Source organism: Salmo trutta, chromosome 4, assembly GCF_901001165.1.
Source record: "Salmo trutta chromosome 4, fSalTru1.1, whole genome shotgun sequence".
Classification (NCBI taxonomy): Eukaryota; Metazoa; Chordata; class Actinopteri; order Salmoniformes; family Salmonidae; genus Salmo; species Salmo trutta.
The window spans coordinates 45354242-45375536 of record NC_042960.1 but is presented as its reverse complement, the minus strand read 5'-3'; the positions used below and the strand labels follow the sequence as shown (position 1 = coordinate 45375536).

General features: G+C 44.2%; 2 protein-coding genes across 6 annotated transcripts in view; one reads left to right on the top strand and one right to left on the bottom strand.

Annotated features, from left to right (window-relative positions):
- The window catches only part of LOC115192447 (ras-specific guanine nucleotide-releasing factor RalGPS2), a 153737-nt gene that overhangs the window by 65205 nt on the left and 67237 nt on the right, over positions 1-21295 (top strand). For all 5 annotated transcript variants that reach the window (XM_029750952.1, XM_029750949.1, XM_029750951.1 and 2 more), the window contains exons 6-9: positions 1911-1994; positions 11030-11119; positions 11247-11339; positions 12584-12710. In XM_029750952.1, the coding sequence (XP_029606812.1) occupies positions 1911-1994; positions 11030-11119; positions 11247-11339; positions 12584-12710 (394 nt within the window). The remainder of the gene's footprint in view (positions 1-1910; positions 1995-11029; positions 11120-11246; positions 11340-12583; positions 12711-21295) is intronic.
- LOC115192449 (angiopoietin-related protein 1) overlaps positions 16635-21295 on the bottom strand; it is a 34338-nt gene continuing 29677 nt past the window's right edge. The window contains exons 5-7 of the mRNA XM_029750954.1: positions 20198-20391; positions 19020-19290; positions 16635-18802 (exon numbers count right to left, since the gene is read on the bottom strand). Of these exons, the coding sequence (XP_029606814.1) occupies positions 18615-18802; positions 19020-19290; positions 20198-20391 (653 nt within the window). The 3' untranslated portion in view covers positions 16635-18614. The remainder of the gene's footprint in view (positions 18803-19019; positions 19291-20197; positions 20392-21295) is intronic.

Genomic DNA, 21295 nt, shown 5'->3' with positions numbered 1-21295 from the left:
GCAATCATGAGACACGGGACATTTTTCAAAAACGTTTTTCTAGACACAGGTGAGGTCGGGTTGAAACATTACTGATGTTTCACGTTAAAAATGGCTCTAAAGATTGATGCTAAACAACGTTTGACATGTTTGAACAAACATAAATAGATTATTTTTGTAACTTTTTTAACTTTTTGCCGTGACTTCACACACCCCCCCGCGCTACTTTTTAGTAGCCACCGAAGCGCTAACAACATGGAACAACTTGGAGTTCTTTGGACATCAATTATGAACTTTGTCAAAAGAAACCACATTTGTTGTGGACCTGGAATTCCTGGAACTGCCAATGGATGAAGATAATCAAAGGTAATGGATTATTGACAATAGTATTATTGATATTACATGGTTACAAGATGATGCTAAGCTAATTAGGCTAGCTTATTGTTCTAAGCACAGCACCTGGTTTATTGCAACTTGTGATTTCCCAGTAAAGTTATTTTGAAATCTGGCAAGACAGTATCATTTACGAAATGTTAAACTATAATTATTTGAATGACAATATTATAATTTACCAATGTTTTCGAATAGTAATTTGGAAAATTGTAACGTTGTTCACCGGAAGCATTTCAGAGAAGAAAAAAATCAGAATTTCACAGCTACTGTAAAATGCGGTTTTTGGATATAAATATGAACTTGATGGAACAAAAAATGCATGTATTGTATAACATAATGTCCTAGGAGTGTCATCTGATGGAGATTGTCAAAGGTTGGTGCATAATTTTAGCTGGTTTCTGCTTTTGGTGACGCCTGACCTTGAATTGAAAATGGATGTTTGTACTTTTGTGGCTATGTACTGTCCTAACATAATCTAACTTTATGCTTTTGCCGTAAAGCCTCTTTGAAAATCGGACAATGTGGTTAGATTAAGGAGATGTTTATCTTTTAAATGGTGTAAAATAGTTGATTGTTTGAGAAATTGAAATTATTAGATTTTTGATGTTTTGAATTTCCAGCCTTGCTAGCAATCCCGTCTCAGGGTTCATTGCTAACCCGTGGCCTCAACAGGTTAAAGAGGAGTGTAGGTTAAATAAATGAGTGCTGTAAGAGATGTGACAGCTGGCACCACTGGTCTACCACACACACACACACACACACACACTGTGAAACACTTGTTCCCCGCCACACAGAAACACACACAGGGCCATTGCATATGATTTATTTGGGCCAGGGTGTGTGTATGTGTGTAGGTCACTGGGCCAGATTGTTTGGGGCTGGTGGTGGTGGTTGTTGCTTCCAGACAATCAGGCAGCCAGTCTCGGAGGTGGTCATCAAGAGAGTAGTTCAGCTGATTAATAGAGAATGCAACACGTTTTCCTACTGTTCTGTCACTGTGTCTCTTGCCCCCTGGCAATTCTCTGGCCCCCTGATAATGTCCCTGACCCCTAATAATGCCCCTGACACCTGATCCAGTCTGCTGTGCCCAGAGAAGGCTCTCCTCCCCCTGCTCTGTCTGTCTCTGTGGTCTCCACTCTCTCAGGGCTAGTTCAGAGTCTGTCCAAGTGCACCATTATCGACTGCTCCCCTCTGATGATTGGGATAGTTACTTACCCTTATGACAACTCTGACACTGCTACCCTTCAGCTCTCTGTTTCTGACCTAAAACTCTCTCACTCACTCACACCTTACCATGTCCCAATGTGCCCCCTCCCCTCTCAGTGAACTGTTCAGAACAGAGTTTGTCCTTGGTGGAATTCACTAACTCTTTACTCCGTTCAAGACAGTCTGTTGTTTTTCCAGGAGTGTGCTTTGTATAAATCTGTGTTAATGACTTATTTAGGAGCTGCTGAACCTGTGGATGCGTGCACCATGTAAATCTGTGACTGTGTGTTTTATGTCAACTTCTGGCTAAGTGTGTGTGTTTGTGTGTTTAGGAGCTGTCAAGTTGTGGCTGGAACAAGAAGGAGAAGCACAGCTCTGCCCCTAATGCTGTGGCCTTCACCCGCAGGTTCAACCAGGTAATGCACACACAGGCAGAAAAGTGGGGGTGGATAGGGGGAGAAATGTTCCCCTGGAGTTGAGTTATGAGCTTTGGCTAGCAGGTAATGGAGAGATTAAATCCTCTCCTCTTTCCTCCTCTTCTCTCATCACCACATCCCAGATCATCCTCTCTTTCCTAATCCTTTGTTTTGGAGCTTGCAGGGTGTCATGGTAACAAAACGAACCTCTTGTTGACTCATCTTACACACACACACACACACTCACTCCGTTGACATATCTCACAGCAGTGCATTCGTCTGTATTCTGTACCTGACACTTTGGCCCTTTACAGCCCTGAATACGACACAATCCATCATCTAAAAATATCCCCTTTGTCCTATTGTCTTAGCCTGCTCTTTTGCTCTCTTTCTCTCTCGGTTTCTCTCTTTCTCGGTTTCTCTCTCTTTCTCTCTCTCGGTCTCTCAAATCCCATTGGTCTCATCAGACTGGGCTCTGTTCATGATACGGCTAATAAACACTGAAGAGACCTGAGAGACTTTCTTTCCCAACACTCTGTCCTTAGCTGGCCTTCACTGTCTCTGGTGTTTGTTTAAACTGTTTGGACACGTTTCTCTGTGGTCTGATAATGTGTTTGTGCATGGTTTTAGTACATTTGGGTATTTGTGTTTTGAGCGCGTGTGCATGAGTACAGTTGAGCTCGCGTGTGAAGTCAGCAGTAGGAAGCCCTTTAATCCTGCTCCGTGTCTTCTCCTTTCCCCCTCTCCCATCTCCCCGGTGTCTCCCTCTGCCCATTTGAGTGTCTTTACTACTCTCCATCTTCTCCCTGCCCCTTTAAGAGTGTCTTTAAGACACTGCAGACTCCGTATGAGATGATGTTAGAGGAATGTGTTTCTGTGGAAACTTCCCCAAACGGCCGTTACAGATGTTAGTTAGCTGCACATCACAGGGCCAGCCGGCCGGCAGGCAGGCAGGCAGGCATCAGCCAAGTAAAAGGAGCCTTGTGAATAATGGGGCTTAGGCAGGGAGAGGTCCTTAGCATGAGCTCCAGTCTTAGCAGTCTTCCTTCAACTCTGTTATTGGCAGCAGGCTTTGGATGACAAGGGGAAGGCTGCCATCTTTCAGTAATGCTCAAGCTCAAATCAACCCATAGGTTGTTAGATAAATAGCAAACCAGACTAACTATCTGCATTGACCTTTTTTGCACTAACGCTTTTGACTCATCACATACACTGCTGTTACTGTTTATTATCTATCCTGTTGCCTAGTTACTTTATCCCTACCTATTTCTACATATCTACCTCAATTACCTCGTGTCCCTGCACATCGACTCTGTACTGGTACACTGTGTATACAGCCAAGTTAGTGCTAGAGGTGTCACTGCCGATCCGGGTTCGATCCCGGGCTGTGTCGTCCGGGTTAGGGAAGGGTTTGGCCGGCCGAGATGTCTTTGTCCCATCACGCTCTAGCAACTCCTGTGGCGGGCCGGGCGCATGCACGCTGACACGGTCGCCAGTTGGATAGTGTTTCCTCTGACACATTGGTGCGGCTGTCTTCCTGGTTAAGCGAGCACTGTCTCAAAAAGCAGAGGGGCTTGGCAGGGTTGTGTTTCAGAGGACGCATGGCTCTCGACCTTTGCCTCTCCCGAGTCCGTACGGGAGTTGCAGCGATGTGACGACTGTAACTACTGTACCAATAAGATATCACGAAATTGGGGAGAAAAGGGGGTAAAAGTTGAATTTTTTTAAAAAATAATGCATTTATTTTCCCTATTATTTGAAAAAAGTTATGATCTCTGCTTTGTTGGGAAGGGCCTGTAAGTAAGCATTTCAATGTTAGTCTACATCTGTTTACAAAGCGTGTAACAAATAATATTTGATTTGAGCTCCATACTGCTTAGTCATTTCTTCATGTTGTTCTGAAAACACTGGATAGATTAAGGTTTTGGATTGAGTATATACACCATATATACAAAACTATTTCAGCTACACCTGTTGCTGATAGTTGCATAAAGTCGAGCACACAGTCATACAATCTCCATAGACAAACATTGGCAGTAGAATGGCCTTACTGAAGAGCTCAGTGACTTTCAACGTGGCACCATCAGAGGATGCCACCTTTCCAACAAGTCATTTGGTCAAATTTCTGCCCTGCTAGAGCTGGCCGAGCAGCCGCACACAAGCCTAAGATCACCATACGCAATGCCAAGTGTCGGCTGGAGTGGTGTAACGCTCTCCGCCATTGGACTCTGGAGCAGTGGAAACGCGTTCTCTGTTTTGATGAATCACGCTTCATCATCTAGCAGTCCAATGTACGAATCTGGTTTTGGCGGATGCCAGGAGAACACCACCTGCCCCAATGCATAGTGTCAACTATAAAGTTTGATGGAGGAGGAATAATGGTTTGGGACTTTATTTCATGGTTCGGGCTAGACCCCTTAGTTCCAGTGAAGGGAAATCTTAACGCTACAGCATACAATGACATTCTAGACGATTCTGTGCTTCCATCTTTGTGGCAACAGTTTAGGGAAGGCCCTTTCCTGTTTCAGCATGACAGTGCCCCCATGCACAAAGCAAGTTCCATACAGAAATTGTTGAGATCGGTGTGGAAGAACTTGACTGGCTTGCACAGAGCCCTGACCTCAACCCCATTGAACACCTTTGGGATTAATTGGACTGCTGACTGAGAGCCAGACCTAATCTCCTGACATCAGTGCCCGACCTCACTAATGCTCTTGTGGCCGAATGTCTCCCCCAGCAATGTTCCAACTTCTAGTGGGAAGCCTTCCCAGAAGAGATGAGGCTGTAATATCAGCAAAGGGGGACCAACTCCAAATGAATGCCCATAATTTTGGAATGAGATGTTTGATGAGCAGGTGCCCACATACTTTTGGTTATGTAGTGTAGGTTGGTATGACTGGAGAGGGGTAGGTGTAGAGTGGGATGTAGTGGATAGGGGAGGAGAGGATGGTTTAGGGATGAAGAGAAGTGAAAAGGATTAAAGGGGATGGGGAAGGTTAGGTGTAGAGCTAAAGAAGGTTGGAGAAGGGTAGGTAATGTTCTGGGTGAATGGGGGCTGAGGTAAGGCTAGAGCGGGCTGGAGGGGCCCTGGGGTAAGGCTGGAGGGGCCCTGGGAGTTGACTGAGGTATGGCTGGATGGGGGTGGGAGTTGACTGAGGTATGGCTGGATGGGGGTGGGAGTTGACTGAGGAGGTATGGCTGGATGGGGGTGGGAGTTGACTGAGGTATGGCTGGATGGGGTGGGAGTTGACTGAGGTATGGCTGGATGCGGTGGGAGGGGACTGAGGTATGGCTGGATGGGGGTGGGAGGGGACTGAGGTATGGCTGGATGGGGGTGGGAGGGGACTGAGGTATGGCTGGATGGGGGTGGGAGGGGACTGAGGTGTGGGAGGGGACTGAGGTAAGGCTGGCGGTAATGGAGTGGCTATTTTAAAGGGATACGGCAGTAGTAGTTTGTTCTAATTACCCAGAGTAAGATGAACTTGTGGATACCATTTGTATGTCTCTGTGTGCAGTATGAATGAAGTTAGCGTTCATTTCACGAGCCAATGCAAATGAGTGTTAGCGCAATGACTGGAAGTCTACAGGTGCGATGGCTAGGGTTGGTACAATTACCATGTAACCGACGGTTATGGATGAACACGGTCTTGAAAATAAAATAACCGTCATAACGTTTTTTTGTGTGTGTGGAATGAACAGCTGACGGAAGACAGGACAGCCGGGCATTCGTGCAGTTGGTGGTTTCTCCAGTAACAATGTGAAATAATCAAGGTGTTGTAGCAAACAAGTCTTTGGTTGTCTCGGCAACGCCCCCTTCCCTGCAGCAGCTCACACATGAATAGAGCTTGGAACCTTTAACCCTGGCAATACATGCGGTAAGGAGTCAATGGAACGCAGACATTCCATTGACCAGATTGGCACACATTCAATAAATATGATCTAACAAAGTGGATATTCCTCAAATCCTTCATGATTTATGTATTGTAACAGGCCCACAATGTGGTTGCTTAGGTCCGATTTGGATATTGTTGTCTGTTTTCAAATCAAATGTGATTTGTCACATGCTATGAATACAACAGGTGTAGACCTTACAGTGAAATGCTTACTTACAAGCCCTTAACCAACAATGAAGTTAAGAAAACTAAGTGTTAAGTAAAAAATGGATGAGTAAATAAAAAATTCAAAATAAATGTAACTAATTAAAGAGCAGCAGTAAAATAGCGAGGCTATATACAGGAGGTACCGGTACAGAGTCAAGGTGCGGGACACCGGTTAATTGAGGTAATATGTAGAGGTAAAGTGACTATGCATAGATAATAAACAGAGAGTAGCAGCAGTGTAAAAGAGGGGGGGGGGGGGGGGTCTGGGTAGCCATTTGTTTAGCTGTTCAAGAGTATTATGGCTTGGGGGTAGAAGCTGTTAAGTCTTTTGGACCTAGACTTGACGCTCCGGTACCGCTTGCCGTGCGGTAGCAGAGAGAACAGTCTATGACTAAGGCGGCTGGGGTCTTTGACAATTTTTAGGGCCATCCTTTGAGACCGCCTGGTATGGAGGTCCTGGATGGCAGGAAGCTTGGCCCCAGTGATGTACTGGGCCGTACGCACTACCCACTCTGTAGTGCCTTGTGGTCGGAGGCAGAGCCGTTGCCATACCAGGCAGTGATGCAACCAGTCAGGATGCTCTCGATGGTGCAACTGTAGAACCTTTTGAGGTTGTAGAACATTTTGAGGTTGTTGTCCTGGCACCACACGGCCAGGTCTCTGATCTCCCTATAGGCTGTCTCATTGTTGTTGGTGATCAGGCCTACCACTGTTGTATTGAGGATCAGTGTGGTGGATGTGTTGTTATCTACCCTTACCACCTGGGGGCGGCCCGTCAGGAAGTCCAGGATCCATTTGAAGATGGAGGTGTTTAGTCCCAGGGTCCTTAGCTTAGTGATGAGCTTTGAGGGCACTATGGTGTTGAACGCTGAGCTGTAGTCAATAAACAGCATTCTCACATAGGTGTTCCTTTTGTCCAGTTGGAAAAGGGCAGTGTGGAGTACAATATAGATTTCATCTGTGGATCTGTTGGGGCGGTATGCAAATTGGAGTGGGTCTAGGATTTCTAGGATAATGGTGTTGTGAGCCATGACATGTAGAAGTTGTTAATTTTCATGTTTAGAAGAAGTGACTGCTAAAAGCTAACTGCTAAAAGCTAACTTCGTATAAGCTGGTTAGCTAGCATACAGAAATCTTTGGTGTTAGTCAGTCGTTTTTTAAACTGTAATGCAGTTTATTGGTAACAATGACATCCATACAAGCATTAAACTCCGATTTTTGCCTCAACATAGTGTGAAATACACAATAGCCTATATGTAAGCAACTTTTTCTGGGGGTCGTTGGGGCGACTCGGATTTTTCCCCCACGCGTTTCAATTGCTATTCCATTGTTCCGTTCAAGTTCAATAGACCTCTTTAACGCTTCTATTTGACTAGTATTCTCATGGGTACACTTGCAATGGCTGCCTGGTATTGTGATGCAATAATTTCCATGGTCATGTAGAATGTTCATTCAAATAACTGATATGCCTCATGCAATGGAATGTCATTTTTGTAATGTTGAATTAACAAATGACAGCATGTATTGATGGGTACGCTTCCTGCTTTTACTTCTTGCTTTTACTTCTTGCTTTTACTTCTTGCTTTTACTTCCTGCTTTTACTTCCTGCTTTTACTTCCTGCTTTGCTCCTCGGAGGAGAGGGGAAAATGTGCGTCTTGTATAAAATAAATTAGCCCCTGACCCTAGCCATGCCCCATTGTAGCCTCTTCAGCACCCAGGCAGTGAGATGGAGCTATTGTAAACTCTCCAGTCCTCTGGTGCTTTTATGAGAGACCTATTACAGAACTAATCCGCAGCTATCAGCTAGTGTCTCCATGTTCCATGTTATTTATGGTGATTGCAGAGTTGGAGCAGAGCAGCCTGAAATAACAGGGATTTATAAGATCATAAACACTACTGGAAAGACAACTGAGAGCCTCTGCTCTTTCCTCTGGCCTGGCCTGTAGAGTGCACACACATAGACATATGAGGGTGCGCACACACCCTTTAAGTTTAGGGGATTAGGTTTATGAGTTAGGTTTGGGGTTAGGGTAAGGGTTTGGTAAAAAAGGATTTGGAATACATTTATTACTATCCAAAATAAAACTGATAATTCACAAAAACAAAGTGGTGTGTGTGGCGGATGTTAGAGGGGAAAAAGTTATGTTCCTACCATGCAACTCTCCAACCACTTTAATCCCTGACCCTCAATGGTGCCGGAGTGTAGCAGTACATTATTTTTCCCACAGTGGTTTTCTATACAGAGCCACCTGCAGTAAGCTGATATCACACACACTCACACTCTCTCTGTGGGGGGTTTGGTCAGTCTGTTAACCAGAGCAGCCCCTCCCCTCCCTTCCCCATGTTGCTTCCCCCCTCTGGGCCTGTCTGGGATTCTCATCATCCGCACAACCCTGCACGTACAGTAGAACCATGATCACACACACTCTGAAGAGGGGAGGACCTAAGTGAGCAGGAGGAAGAGAGGGACTCCGTGGGAGATGGAAAGTTGAAGATGAAGCAAGCGAGTTGGAAGTGTAAGAGAGGGATGGAGAGAAGTGAGATATGGCTGCTCATGGAAAGTAAAGGATATACAAAGCTGACTTCAGGGAGCATCAGTATTGTGTATAGTTGAAGACATATTGATGTATCGGTCTATTACACAGACAGGCAGGATATACGTTTGGTGAAGTGCATATTTCCTTTGTTTTTCCTGTGGGTAGGTTAGGTGACATCAGCGCTCTAGATCTCTCTGATCCACACTGATCACTCTGTCTCTCTTTCCGTCTGTCTCTCGCTTCCTCACTATCTCTTTTTCTCCTCTACTCTCTCAGGCTCTCGCTCTCGCTTACATACTTTCTCTTTCAATTCAATAAATGCTTTATTGGCTTGAATGGGCGTTTGCCACTGTTGCCAAAACAATGTATATGAAGTATGACCCAAATGAACAGTATGTGTGACAAACAATTATAATATCAACACAAGCAATTATACTGTACATAAATAATACACAAAAAGGAAATGGCAACAATTGAGAAATTAAATCTAGAAGGGGTCATGTACATGTCATGGTGGGAGCTATTGTCACTTGTCTTATGACAGGTCAGGACACACTGCAGCAAACTCTACGTTTTCACCTAACAAAATGCTGATTTTCTCCTCAACATGCAGTTCAAGAGATCCTGAAATTCTTTATTTAAATTTCAGGAGATAAATACCTCTGAGTCATTGGAGCAGTTTAGTATGAAGTGCTGCTCATTCTCTAGTTCACCCAACCCACAGTGCTTACATAGTCTTTCTTTGCAGATCTTCCATGTTTTTCTGTTTTCTATTAGTTTCTCGCTCTCTCTCTCGCTCTCTCTCCCCTCCATCTTTCTCTCTCTGGAACACAGTGTACAGACAGCTTTCGACTATAAAAGACTCAGGATGCCTGATATCAGCTTATTTTCCCACCATTACCACTCCTCTTCCTTCCATCTTTCCATTCCCCTTCCCTCCCTCCCGCTCTTCCCTTCCCTCTCTCCTGAGGGTGGTTGGACCAGACACTGACCAATTCATTGACCTTATTTGCTTTACTATGAGAGGAGAGCTGTGTGAGTGAGCTCTTGGCCAATTGATATCTCGGTCAGATCTCTTTGTTCTGTCTGAGGGTTATCTCTCTCTCTCACACTCTCACACACACACACACACACACACACACACACACACACACACACACACACTGACCACATTCTCTTACATACCTTTTAAGGGTAGCTGTTGATACATCAGCTGGTGTAGTGTTGCCGGATCATGGGGGAGCAGCGCTCCATCACTTTAAAATTTAATTTAAATATTCACAGAGCTGGTCAAACTTTTTTTGGAAATTGAATTCTGATAATTTATGTATGATTTATAGTTAATTACCACAAATTCCATAAAAAGTATAGTATGACAAACCATATAAATATTTCTAGCAACCTAGAGGTAGGTAAATGGTGGTTCTTTCCATGTCTTTTCTCTGGCGGTGACGAGAATGATGAAGAGCTGTAGGCTACGTGTGTGCACTGCAGAGGCCGGTCAGAGGCTTGACCACTTGGACCAATCAGAACATTGAAAAATAATCAGCAGTTCCTATCCTATTTTTAAAGGGATACCATCCTTATGTCTCAGTTTCCAGTATGAAGGAAGTTAAGAGGTAGTTTCACGAACCAATGCTAACTAGTGTTAGCGCAATGACTGGAAGTGTATTTTATTTAACTAGGCAAGTCAGTTAAGAACAAATTCTTATTTACAATGATGGCCTACCAAAAGGCAAAAGGCCTCCTGCGGGGACGGGTTGCTGGGATTAAAAATAAATGTATGGGTATCTGCTAGCAAGAAAGGCTAATTGTTTAACACCATCTGCTCTAAAACAGTCATTCAAGAAAATCTAAATGCATATTCCCATGAAACTGATTGTGATCAAATGATTGGCATGCAGATGCCATTTCACCGGTAAAATGTAAATAATTATCATTCACGATTGACAGCAATGATGGCCTATTTTGAAACGAGGTACAGTATGCCTAACCTGGAGAGTGAGGGTATTAAAAATAGAAAGGATTCTTCCACCACTGACTGGAGTCTGGTCAACTTTCCTCCATTCCAGTAGCCCTCCTACCCCTCTTCTCCTCCAGTGCTCTTGTTTCCCCCAAAGATCACATTGCAGACAGAACAGCTAATCTGATGAACATTCCCATTAGTTCAGCTTCTTTGTAGACATTGTGTTGTGATCTGACCTGTGTGATGTAGGCTGAGTCTGTCCTGAAGGAACATTGTACCTGATGTTTAAATAGCTGTTATGTTTAGTCTGCAATCACATGTATGAGTGTGTTTGTCTACTCCGTTGGGAAGTCCTGTTTAACCGTCTGTGTCAGGTGCCGTTAATCACTTTGTGCTATGCAGAATAACAAAATGATTGATTGTGTCTCCAGACGACTTTCTGGGTGGTGAGGGAGATCCTTCATGCTCAGACCCTGAAGATCAGAGCTGAGGTACTCAGTCTGTACATCCGAACTGCCAAGGTAAAGGAACACAACACTGTACTCTGTTTATTCTCAACAGATTCTTGGTTCATTTCCACACGAGTGGACAATAAACCTATAGTAATGCGTGTGTGTATACATCTCGAGTGTTCTCTGTTCCCAACAGAAACTGTGTGACATAAACAATCTGCATGCAGTGATGGCTGTGGTGTCGGGCCTACAAAGCGCTCCCATCTATAGACTCTCCAAGACGTGGGCGGTGAGTTACTGTGTGTGTGTGTGTGTGTGTCCATGCATCTCAAAACAATGATCTTTCTCTAACCGCACGCTACAGTTGGTTGAAACAGTGTTAACGGTGTGTTGTAGAGCAGATGTACATTGATTGTCTTTATCTCACCAGTCATAAGTCATTACTGGAATATGTAATGGTTTTGTGTATATGAGGCGTCTGTGCAGAAACTTCAGCGAGAACATTGATTTAACGTGCACTGTCCCTGTAAAACATAAACTCTCATACAAACTCTCACTCACTCTCTCGCACACTGGTCACTCTCTCGCTTTATTTCTCTCACACTCTACTCTCGCTTATACTCTTTCTCTCTCACACTATCGCTCTCTCTCACGCTCTCTTTCACTTTCTGGCAAGGCTGAAAACCAGACTTTGCTTGCCGGGTAATGCACGGTATTATATTGCACTCTGAAGTGACCGGAAAATTAATAAATTAGAGTGAATGAAGTTGAATCACAATCAAATCAGATGAAATGTATTTGTCACATACACATGTTTAGCAGATGTTAATGCAAGTGTAGCGAAATGCTTGTGCTTCTAGTTCCGACCATGCAGAAATATCTAACAAGTAATTTAACAATTCCACAACAACTACCTTGTACACACAAGTGTAAAGGAATGAATATGAATATGTACATAAATATATATAAATGAGTGATGGCCGAATGGCGTAGGCAATATGTAATAGATGGTATGGAGTACAGTATATACATATGAGTATTGTAGGGTATGAAAACATATAAAGCAGCATTGTTTAAGGTGGCTAGTGATACATTACATCAGGATGGCAAGATGCAGTAGATGGTATAGAGTACAGTATATACATATGAGATGAATAATGTAGGTTATGAAAACATTATATAAAGTGGCATTGTTTAAAGTGGCTAGTGATACATTTAATTACATCAAGATGGCAAGATGCAGTAGATGGTATGGCGTACAGTATATACATATGAGATGATGTAAACATTATCAATGAGGCCATTCCAGGGAAATTATTCCCAGTTCCCCGCCACAACAATATTCCTGGCTCCAGGCTGGATATTGTGCCTCTTACGTCCAGATTTGAGCTCTTTCCCCCCTCTTTTTATCCCGTTCTCACTTGCTCCCTTGGCTCTTGCTTTCATATGTTCCCACTTTTATTTATTTAGTCTGTGAATGTTGAATTCATTCTCTGTATCTGTACAATAATTCAACTCTCTCTGTCTGTGTAGTTGTTGAGTCGGAAGGACAAAGCAACGTTTGAGAGGTTGGAGTATCTCATGGCCAAAGAAGACAACTACAAGCGTCTGAGAGACTACATACGCAGCCAGAGCATGAACTCCTGCATACCATACCTGGGTAAGCTGCAGACACTTTCCCGTCGCCATTCTCCCTGCCATTTTACGTAGAAGGACTGAGAAGCTCAGTTGAGGTGGCTTTTTAAAAGGACGTTCTACTCTAAAATGAATAAAAATAAAAGTATACTGACACCATCTAAAATATCATTTCCACCTCTAGAAATGAGCCCAAAAACGTATTGTTACAATTATTTTGAACATATTAGACCATGCATATAGCTTATGCATGGTCCATATTATCAGGTATGCTATTAGCAATCAGCATTATCACCTGTAGCCCAACTGATGCAGGACAGTCGCTAGAAATGAATAGGCTGAAGAATGGGGTTGCCTATCTGCATTTATCCTATTGAGCTGATCATTAGCTAGATCCCCATTTATCCTATTGAGCTGATCATTAGCTAGATCCCCATTTATCCTATTGAGCTGATCATTAGCTAGATCCCCATTTATCCTATTGAGCTGATCATTAGCTAGATCCCCATTTATCCTATTGAGCTGATCATTAGCTAGATCCCCATTTATCCTATTGAGCTGATCATTAGCTAGATCCCCATTTATCCTATTGAGCTGATCATTAGCTAGATCCCCAAATGTAATCTTTTAATTAGTTACAATTCATCAATGATGCTATGTCCCAAAAAACTTGCATGAACACAGTGAATATAATGTCGGCCTACCTATTAGGGTAACTTGGGGTAAAACGGCCCCTGCCTGTACCTCACACAAACCACTTAATGTTAAAAGTAATTAATAATCCCCTAACACTTTCCCTGGTTGCCACCACTATTGCTCAACTAAACATTTCATCTGTCTCATCACAATTTAAGTCACTCCTCAAAAATTATTTTGCGGTAGGGTTGCACTTTACCCCAAGTTACCCTACAATTTACTCTCACCTATGCACTCACTGTAATGTGCTTAACCATGCCCCTGCAAAAAACAACTCAGGGTTTAAAATGGTGCATTTTGCGCATATTTTGGAGTTGAGAAATAAAGTAGGAATGGAAAGCTGGGCCCCACGATTGCATTAAGAATTGTTGTACATTGACTGCTTGTGAGAATGTCTCTCTCCCCATGGCACTCGCCACTTGAATGCGCCTTGAGAGAAATATTTATCTCGCATAACAAGCCGACTAGGTAAATATATAATGGGGTTCTCTGTTTTTACAATTCATTACTCGTTTGCAGAGGAAAAGTAAATGTTAATTTTCTTTCATGTTCCATATTTTTTTGCCGTGCCGGCTAAATGACTGCAGCGGAAACACTGACCATGTGCCGCTCATAGCTGGACAAACACATGAGTCATGGAGAAATCATTAAAAGTCACATGTTATTTATTTTTCCTCTGCTTCATCATTTTATATTTATTCCCCCTTTTTTTCCTCGTTGAGAGCTGGCAGCACAGACTGTCTTACTGAGCACTAACAAGGCCCAGGAATCCCCTATGAACTACAGGGGGAAAACACATCCGTCTTCTCTCGATCGCTCACTTTCTTTCTCTTGTTTTCTCTTGCTCTCTTCCCCTCCCTCCCTCCCTCCCTCCCCCGCTCTCTCACTGTCTCTCGCTCTGTGTGTGTGGTTGTTTGTTTGTTCCGTTTTTCCTCTGAGGACTAAATGGAAGTTTTGTTATTTTATTAGCTCTAGTAAAACAGGACTCGTCACTCGTGATTCTCTGTAGTTCCTGTTGTGGTAGATATGAATGGGGAAAGGCAGGAATAGTGCTCTCTCTTACAATCACTCCACACTCTCTATACAGTAGAAGCAGCCATATCCTGTGTGTGTGTGTGTGTGTACATAGAGTGTGGAGTGATTGATTGACTTCCCTCTCTGACTGGTATTTTAGTGATGTGTTTCTGCCCTGTTTCCACACTGTGGCTGTGTTGTCCCTCAGTGGAGGGTGTGTGTTCTTGAGTGGAGTGTGTGTGTGTGTGTGTTATGTTTTTGTTTTTACCGGCAGTCCTCACAAGGAGTAAAACGAGGAACATTTTGACAAGTGGGGACATTTCGCCGGTCTCCACAAGGAAAACGGCTATTTTAGGTTTAAGGGTTAGGAGTTAAGGTTAGGGTTAAGGTTAGGTTAAGGCTTAGGGAAAAAAAGATTTTGAATAGGAATCAATTGTTTGCGCCCAACAAGGATAGTAAAACAAACCCGTGTGTGGTGTTCTGTGGAACCCTGCTGCTATGAGAGCTAGAGATTTGTTCATCTGAGCGTGTGCGAACCAGAGTACAAACATTTGCCTGTTTGTACTCGTAGAACAAACAGGCAAATGGCTGCACTACTAACAGGAGATTGCTTATTTGAGGTAGCTACCTTACAAAACCCCTCAAGCAGTCGAATGCATCCATGGCAGTAGTCATGAGGGGCCTTTGCTCTGTCAGTCCTGGTACTGGGAAAGAGATTTGGGAATAACTTCTGAGATATGACAGTCCGGGATATTAGAAGAGGGAATGGGATATAGGAATTGAGTCGTAGGGGAATCTTCAGTTGAAGTGCTGAATCCAGTGTGGCTCAGTTGGTAGAGCATGGCGCCAGCAACGCCAGGATTGTTAGTTTGATTCCCGCGGGGAACAAAAACGATGAAAATGTATGCACTCACTACTGTAAGTCGCTCTGGATAAGAGCATCTGCTTAAATGGCTAAGCAGACTTTCTGTACCGGAAGAGGCGCACACATACACTCCCGCGCACACACTGACCTGAGATTCACACTGTGGTCTGAGATTTTGAATGGGAATCAATAGTTTGGTCCCCATTTGGCCTGTTGACATAAGTAGAGGAGTTGGTTGAATTCAATAAGCTGTGTATGCGTCGAAAGGGACACACACATTCAAACCTTATTGAATTGAACCACACTTCCACCCCTTTACACAGCAGACCATTACAGAATTGTCTGTTACAGAAGTCCCCCATGTTCTGAGGCAGATCCCTGGCTGCACAGAATAGTGCCAGGGCCATTGGCGAGATGTCTGTGTGGTGCAGTAGGGTTGGAGCTGGGCTGTGGAGGAACCAATGTAATGGAAATATGAGGGCAAAGTGTCAGATGAGAGAACTACGCCAAGTTGCTATCCAACTCTCCAAACCAACTCTCTTCAATTTCTCTCTGTTTCCATGACCTACAGCAACAGTATTGGAGCCAGAGATACAGCAGCGGTGTGTGTGTTGTGTGTGTGTGTGTGTGCATGCCTATATATTGTGTGTGTGCATTAGCTCATCATCCTTGCAGTGCTAGCTGTGGTGTGTGTGTAAAGACTAACGGCTCCTTAGGGACCTGGTTCAGAGGAGAATCATAACTTTAGGACGCATCTTAGTAAAACTGAAAGCTTAGCATTTTAACACGGAAAGAATGTCCCCCTCCCTCCTTTTTTCATTCCCTGCTCCCCTCCCCTTTTTTCTTTTTTGTGTCCTTGCCTTTTTGTCTTCATTCCATTTATCTGTTGATCACTCTCCTTTTATCTCTCTCGTCTCCCCTCTACTTCAGTATCATCTTTCCCTGTCCTCTCTTTCTCCACTTTCACCTTTTTGTTGTCCTGACTCCTTTCTGTCTTTCTCTCTCTGTCTTTCTCTCTCTGTCTTTCTCTCTCTGTCTCTCAACTACAGAAATGTGGTTCTCATTGTTCCTCCTCCCCGTTCCTCCTCTCTCCCCCTCTACTCTCCAAGGCTGCATTCTTTCATTATGAACTACTTTATAATGAAAGGTTTCATAAGACTTATCATCCTCCATATTTACTACCGCTCTGTTCCTGATAGCTCCTTCATACAGCGGTATAATCAAACGTATAATGTTTACGCCAGCTGTGACAAAGCAGACTTACTAATTTGACTAACTGTCCTGGAAAATGTTACTTTGTTTGTTGGCCATGGGGTGGTTGGGTGAGAAACGGAGAGAGTGAGATGGTGTGAATGAGAAGTCGTGAGAGCAAAGGGTATTTAAAAATGGTTTTATTTAGTATAGAGCTGCATGGAAACTGATGTCAGAGCAGGGCAGCTATTCACCTTCGTCAACTTGACGTTCGTCTCTGTGTTTGTGTGTGTTGGAGAATTACCAATATGGATTGTTTAAGGCTGATACCTATTATTATTATTATTATTATTATTATTATTATTATTTTTTTTTTTTTTAGGCTGATATCCAATATCATTACGTTTTAAAATTTGGATGACAAAATTTCCCAGAGACAGCCGTGTATGCATTAATTTAAAAATCAAACAATACATTTTGACATTAGTTTTTACCAATATAACACAATTACACCATTACAAGTCAGATGGTTCGTTGCAGAAAATGGTGCATGTTCAAAATGATAACCAGCTAAATGACAACTAGCTTGTTACATTGGCTATTAGCTCCTATTTGTTATCTTAGCTACATTTTTATCTAGCTAGCATACTAGCTAATATAGCTAGCTAGCTAACACCACAGATGAAAGGGTTAGTTCTGATCTTTGCTAACAGGTCACATAGCTAGCTTGCTTATTGCATGCATGTCCGGGCATGTCGACACAAGCCTAATTATTAATGAATTAACTAAACTAATATTTGCCACAGGAGTTCGATTTTGGTCACTGTGTCAATTCATCCATTTCTCAATACTACACCTTTCTGTTGGAGAATGAGCTAGCTTGCTGCTTACTGCTGCTGATTTTCCCAGCTAGACATTCCTTGGCATTGTGCAGTGCTCGTGGCCGAGGCGTTGAGTGGTGGCTGGCATAGCAGCAGCTTTGCTATGTAGAGGGACTATCGGCAAAGCCGATAGAGAAGGGCCAATAGCCGATAGAGAAGGGCCAATAGCCGATTAGACTAGAAACAGCCAATATCGGCCCGATATATCGGCTCCGCTCATTTATCGGTTGTTCTCTAGTGTGTGTGTGTGTGTGTGTGTGTGTGTGTGTGTGTGTGACTCTTAACAGGAATAAACAGAATGGCCATACTGGGGCTAAATAGAGCAGGGCGTGACTATAACTATGCTCATTATAAATATGTTGATAAATAACAGAAGTGAGAGATGGCAGGGAGACCATGGAGGAAACATTTTGGCTTGAGCAGAATCATACGTCTTAAATTAACTCTCACAAATAAAGTCCAATATATTTACATGCCAAAGCGAGTTGGGATGTTCCCACGTCACAAAGCACATTGTTAGAGTCCATTTCCTCTCAGTGCTTGTGGGAACCCTGAAACGACAAGCCCAAACAAAACAACATAGTAATATGTACATGAAGACCATACCAAGTCCTGTATGCCTGGGGGGAGGTGCATGTCTCTCAACCCCTTTTGACTGTGGTACATTCTCATTTTGATTTTAACTGATGACATCATAAGGAACTTGTAATTAAATCCTTATTACGCTGTGAAGAAAGGCATTCACTAGCAACTCACTTAGCAACAAACCCCGCTGGAGACAAACAAAACAGAACAACAAAATGAACTATTTTTTTCCCCAGTAGCATTTAGGCTGTAAGTCATCTCAAATTCCTAAGGAATCACCTTCATAGCGTATTGAACTGTGACATGGTGGAGTAGCATACTGTATAGATAGACTGTTGTAGAAAGCAGTGGCAGCTAGCTCTGTGTTGGAGTCCATACTCTGGCTGTCCACTGCTATCTGTCACAGAATTATCTGACCATGTTAGAGAGGACTCAATAGGAGCACAGCTGAAACATGGCAGAAAGCTGTGTCTTCTATCCAGAGAGGGTAAAAAATAACCAGGGTTTCCATTTTGGGCATTGACTGTTGAAATCGAATTCTCTTCTCCACTTGAAAATGGAAGGATGGAATGGAGTGTGGCGATGAAGGGTAGCTTGGTAGAGAAGCTGAGAGGGGTCAGGAGTGGGAGGGGTAGGGTAGGGGTCATGATGGGTCAAAGGTCATGGTGTAGGTAGGGGGATGGAGCCTGCTCCAGGCTCAATCGATAGGTCGGATCATCATGCGGACAGACTTGAGGGAGTAGAACCCTCCTCCGTACTCGGCCCAGAACATTCCATCCTGGAACTTACTGCGGTAAACCCCTCCGCTGTACCATACTCCGTTCAAGTTGGTCTGGCCACAGGCGTTGTACCACCAGCCGCCCTTATGGAAGTGAGCACAGTTACCTAGGGAGGGGAGAGGAGGGGGCTTAGTGGTACAGCATATTCTAGTGCTAGGTGTCACTTGAGCAGGGATGTTAGAGAAATGGACCAAAGTACAAAGAAGCTTGTGAAACGGTATGATTGGGAGACTAGTATTGTAGCATAGTAGTGTGTTAGCGTACAGCATTGTACTTGTATTCTAGCGTAGATCCCTATTTTGGCACGCTGTCTTGTGTTTTACCTGAGAAAGCGTCCTTGTCCCTGTCCAGCGTGGTGAACATTTTCCCATTGTGGCTGCTGAGGGAGTCTCCAGCGTTTCCCTGGTAGGTGCCCAGTCTCAGGCGGTACCCCTCACTCTCAGGCTCCAGGTGGAAGCTGCTGTACTCAGCATACACCTTCTTTCCCACCCAGTCCTCCAGCTCTACCAGCAGCCTGTAGTCCCCCTGCTTCCCTAGGTTATAGATGTTCTCCAGACCCAGCCAGTACTCACTGTCAATGTTCCCAAAGCCTTTCTGTAGGGGGCACACACACACACAGCAGGTTATAATATAGATGATTTCCAGTCTCCAAGGGTTTCTAATGAATGGTTACAGGGCAGTGAGTTGTGTGGTGGTTGTGTAGTGTCCCAGCTAAAGCTTTTGGAATGCTGCTTTCACCCACTAACTAGCCTAACAAACCGCACCGTTTCTAGTCAGCAGCAAAAGGAACCACACCTGTGTCTGTAGACAGTCTAAATAGTCCCGCTCAGAGGACAAAGAGAGGGTAGACTTCAGTAATATGATTATACGCTGCATCATTGTGTTAAAGGAAACCAGACCTTCAGAATCAATGGAACAGAATTGAATCAGTTCCCTGTTGGAGACGATAATGTGTCAAAGTTCTGCCTTCCCAGTCAAGGTGAATTACTGGCTGTAGCAGGGGAGAAAGTCTATGGGGGCTACATACACTGTCACACACACACTGTCTCTCACACACACACACACACACACACACTGCTGGGTGATTTGGGACCAGATGAGATCTCAGTGATGATGACGGGAGGGATGGAGGAAGAGAGAGAGGAGGGAAGGAGTCTGATTTCCTCACCTGTCTTTGGGGGTATAATGGTTGTGTGTGTGTGTGTGTGTGTGGCTCCGTGCCAGGGCTTTCTCCAGAGTGATGGGGTGTGTAAGCAGCCCCAGAATGTGGTGGGGAGTGGGCTTGGTTATGTTACGTAGGAGGGGAGATAAGGGGAACATCAGCCCCTCCCTCCATGTCCCTACTGGGGTCACAGCTGGGTGGCTTCTGGTTGGAGGTCAGAGGGAAAGGGCTGGACTTAGCCCCAATGGCTCAGTGCTTAACAATATACATACTTATCCAGATGTTTATGTTCGGTGTGTGTGTGTGTGTCAGTGCGCGTTATCGTCTGCGCTATAGTACCTTGTAATTCTCCCAGTTCCTGAAGAAGTTGACCGATCCGTCCTTCCTCCTCTGTAGCACAGTCCAGCCTCCGTTGTCTAGGCCGTGTTCACACCAGGCCTGGATCAGCCGGTCACTGCCTTCGGACTTAAGCAGGTACATCCCACTGGTGCTGTGGCCTGCCTGGCGCACCTGGTAGCAATCCTTAAACGGACCTGGAAGAGGGGGAGGGAGAAATGGGTCAGTGCCTGCATCCAATATGGCACCCTGTTCCCTATATAATGCACTTGTTTTGACCAGAGCCCAAAGCCAGTGTGTCTCCTCTGTTAGTACTGCTTCTATTATGTAACATCCTCTTCACTAATCTCCATACTATATCTTGCCTCAGGTGAACAAGATGTCTTCTTTCATCACACACACGCTAAATACATTATGTACCCCCACTGGGCAGACAGAGAGACCGAGACAGAGAAAGGAAGGCATCGCTTGCCAATAACTCCTAGCTTAGGGGGATGGGTAGGAGTAGTTACGATGCTGTAGCAGTCCGTGAGCCCCTTTCCTGCCCAAATCACCATGCAGCCTTATGTAGCCAGCCAGCTCAGTACCTAGCTCCCCAGCTGTATCTAAACCCTGCTTATTTCCTGCTCCTGTGTGAATGATATGTATTGAGCAGCCATGAAGACAGGCTTTGTGAGGGGGACCTCCGGGGCCCGAGGCACACAGAAGATAGTTTTCTCAGCTGTGTGTGTGTACAGGGAGGACAGAGACACTGTAGTGCCTCATACACATACCTAAAACCTCACAGAACTGGGATATATTATTCCAGTAACCATACGTCTTCATCTAGACCACTTCTGTCTTGAGAGGCTTTCTTTCTGTCTATAGCTCTCTTGGACTCTTTCATTCTCTCTCCCCCTCTCTCTCCAAGTAAAAAAACAGGGGAATATCTAATGTGGCCCTAGTGGTTTGAGCAGGGATTGGCCCATCCACAGTGTGGTGTTGGTCTGTGTATTGAGGTGAACCGGCCATGTGTATTTTGAGAGCTAAACCATCAACAGAAGAGGATTCAACCTGGCTCCACTCATCCTCAGAGATTCATGATAGATGATCGCGTTGCGT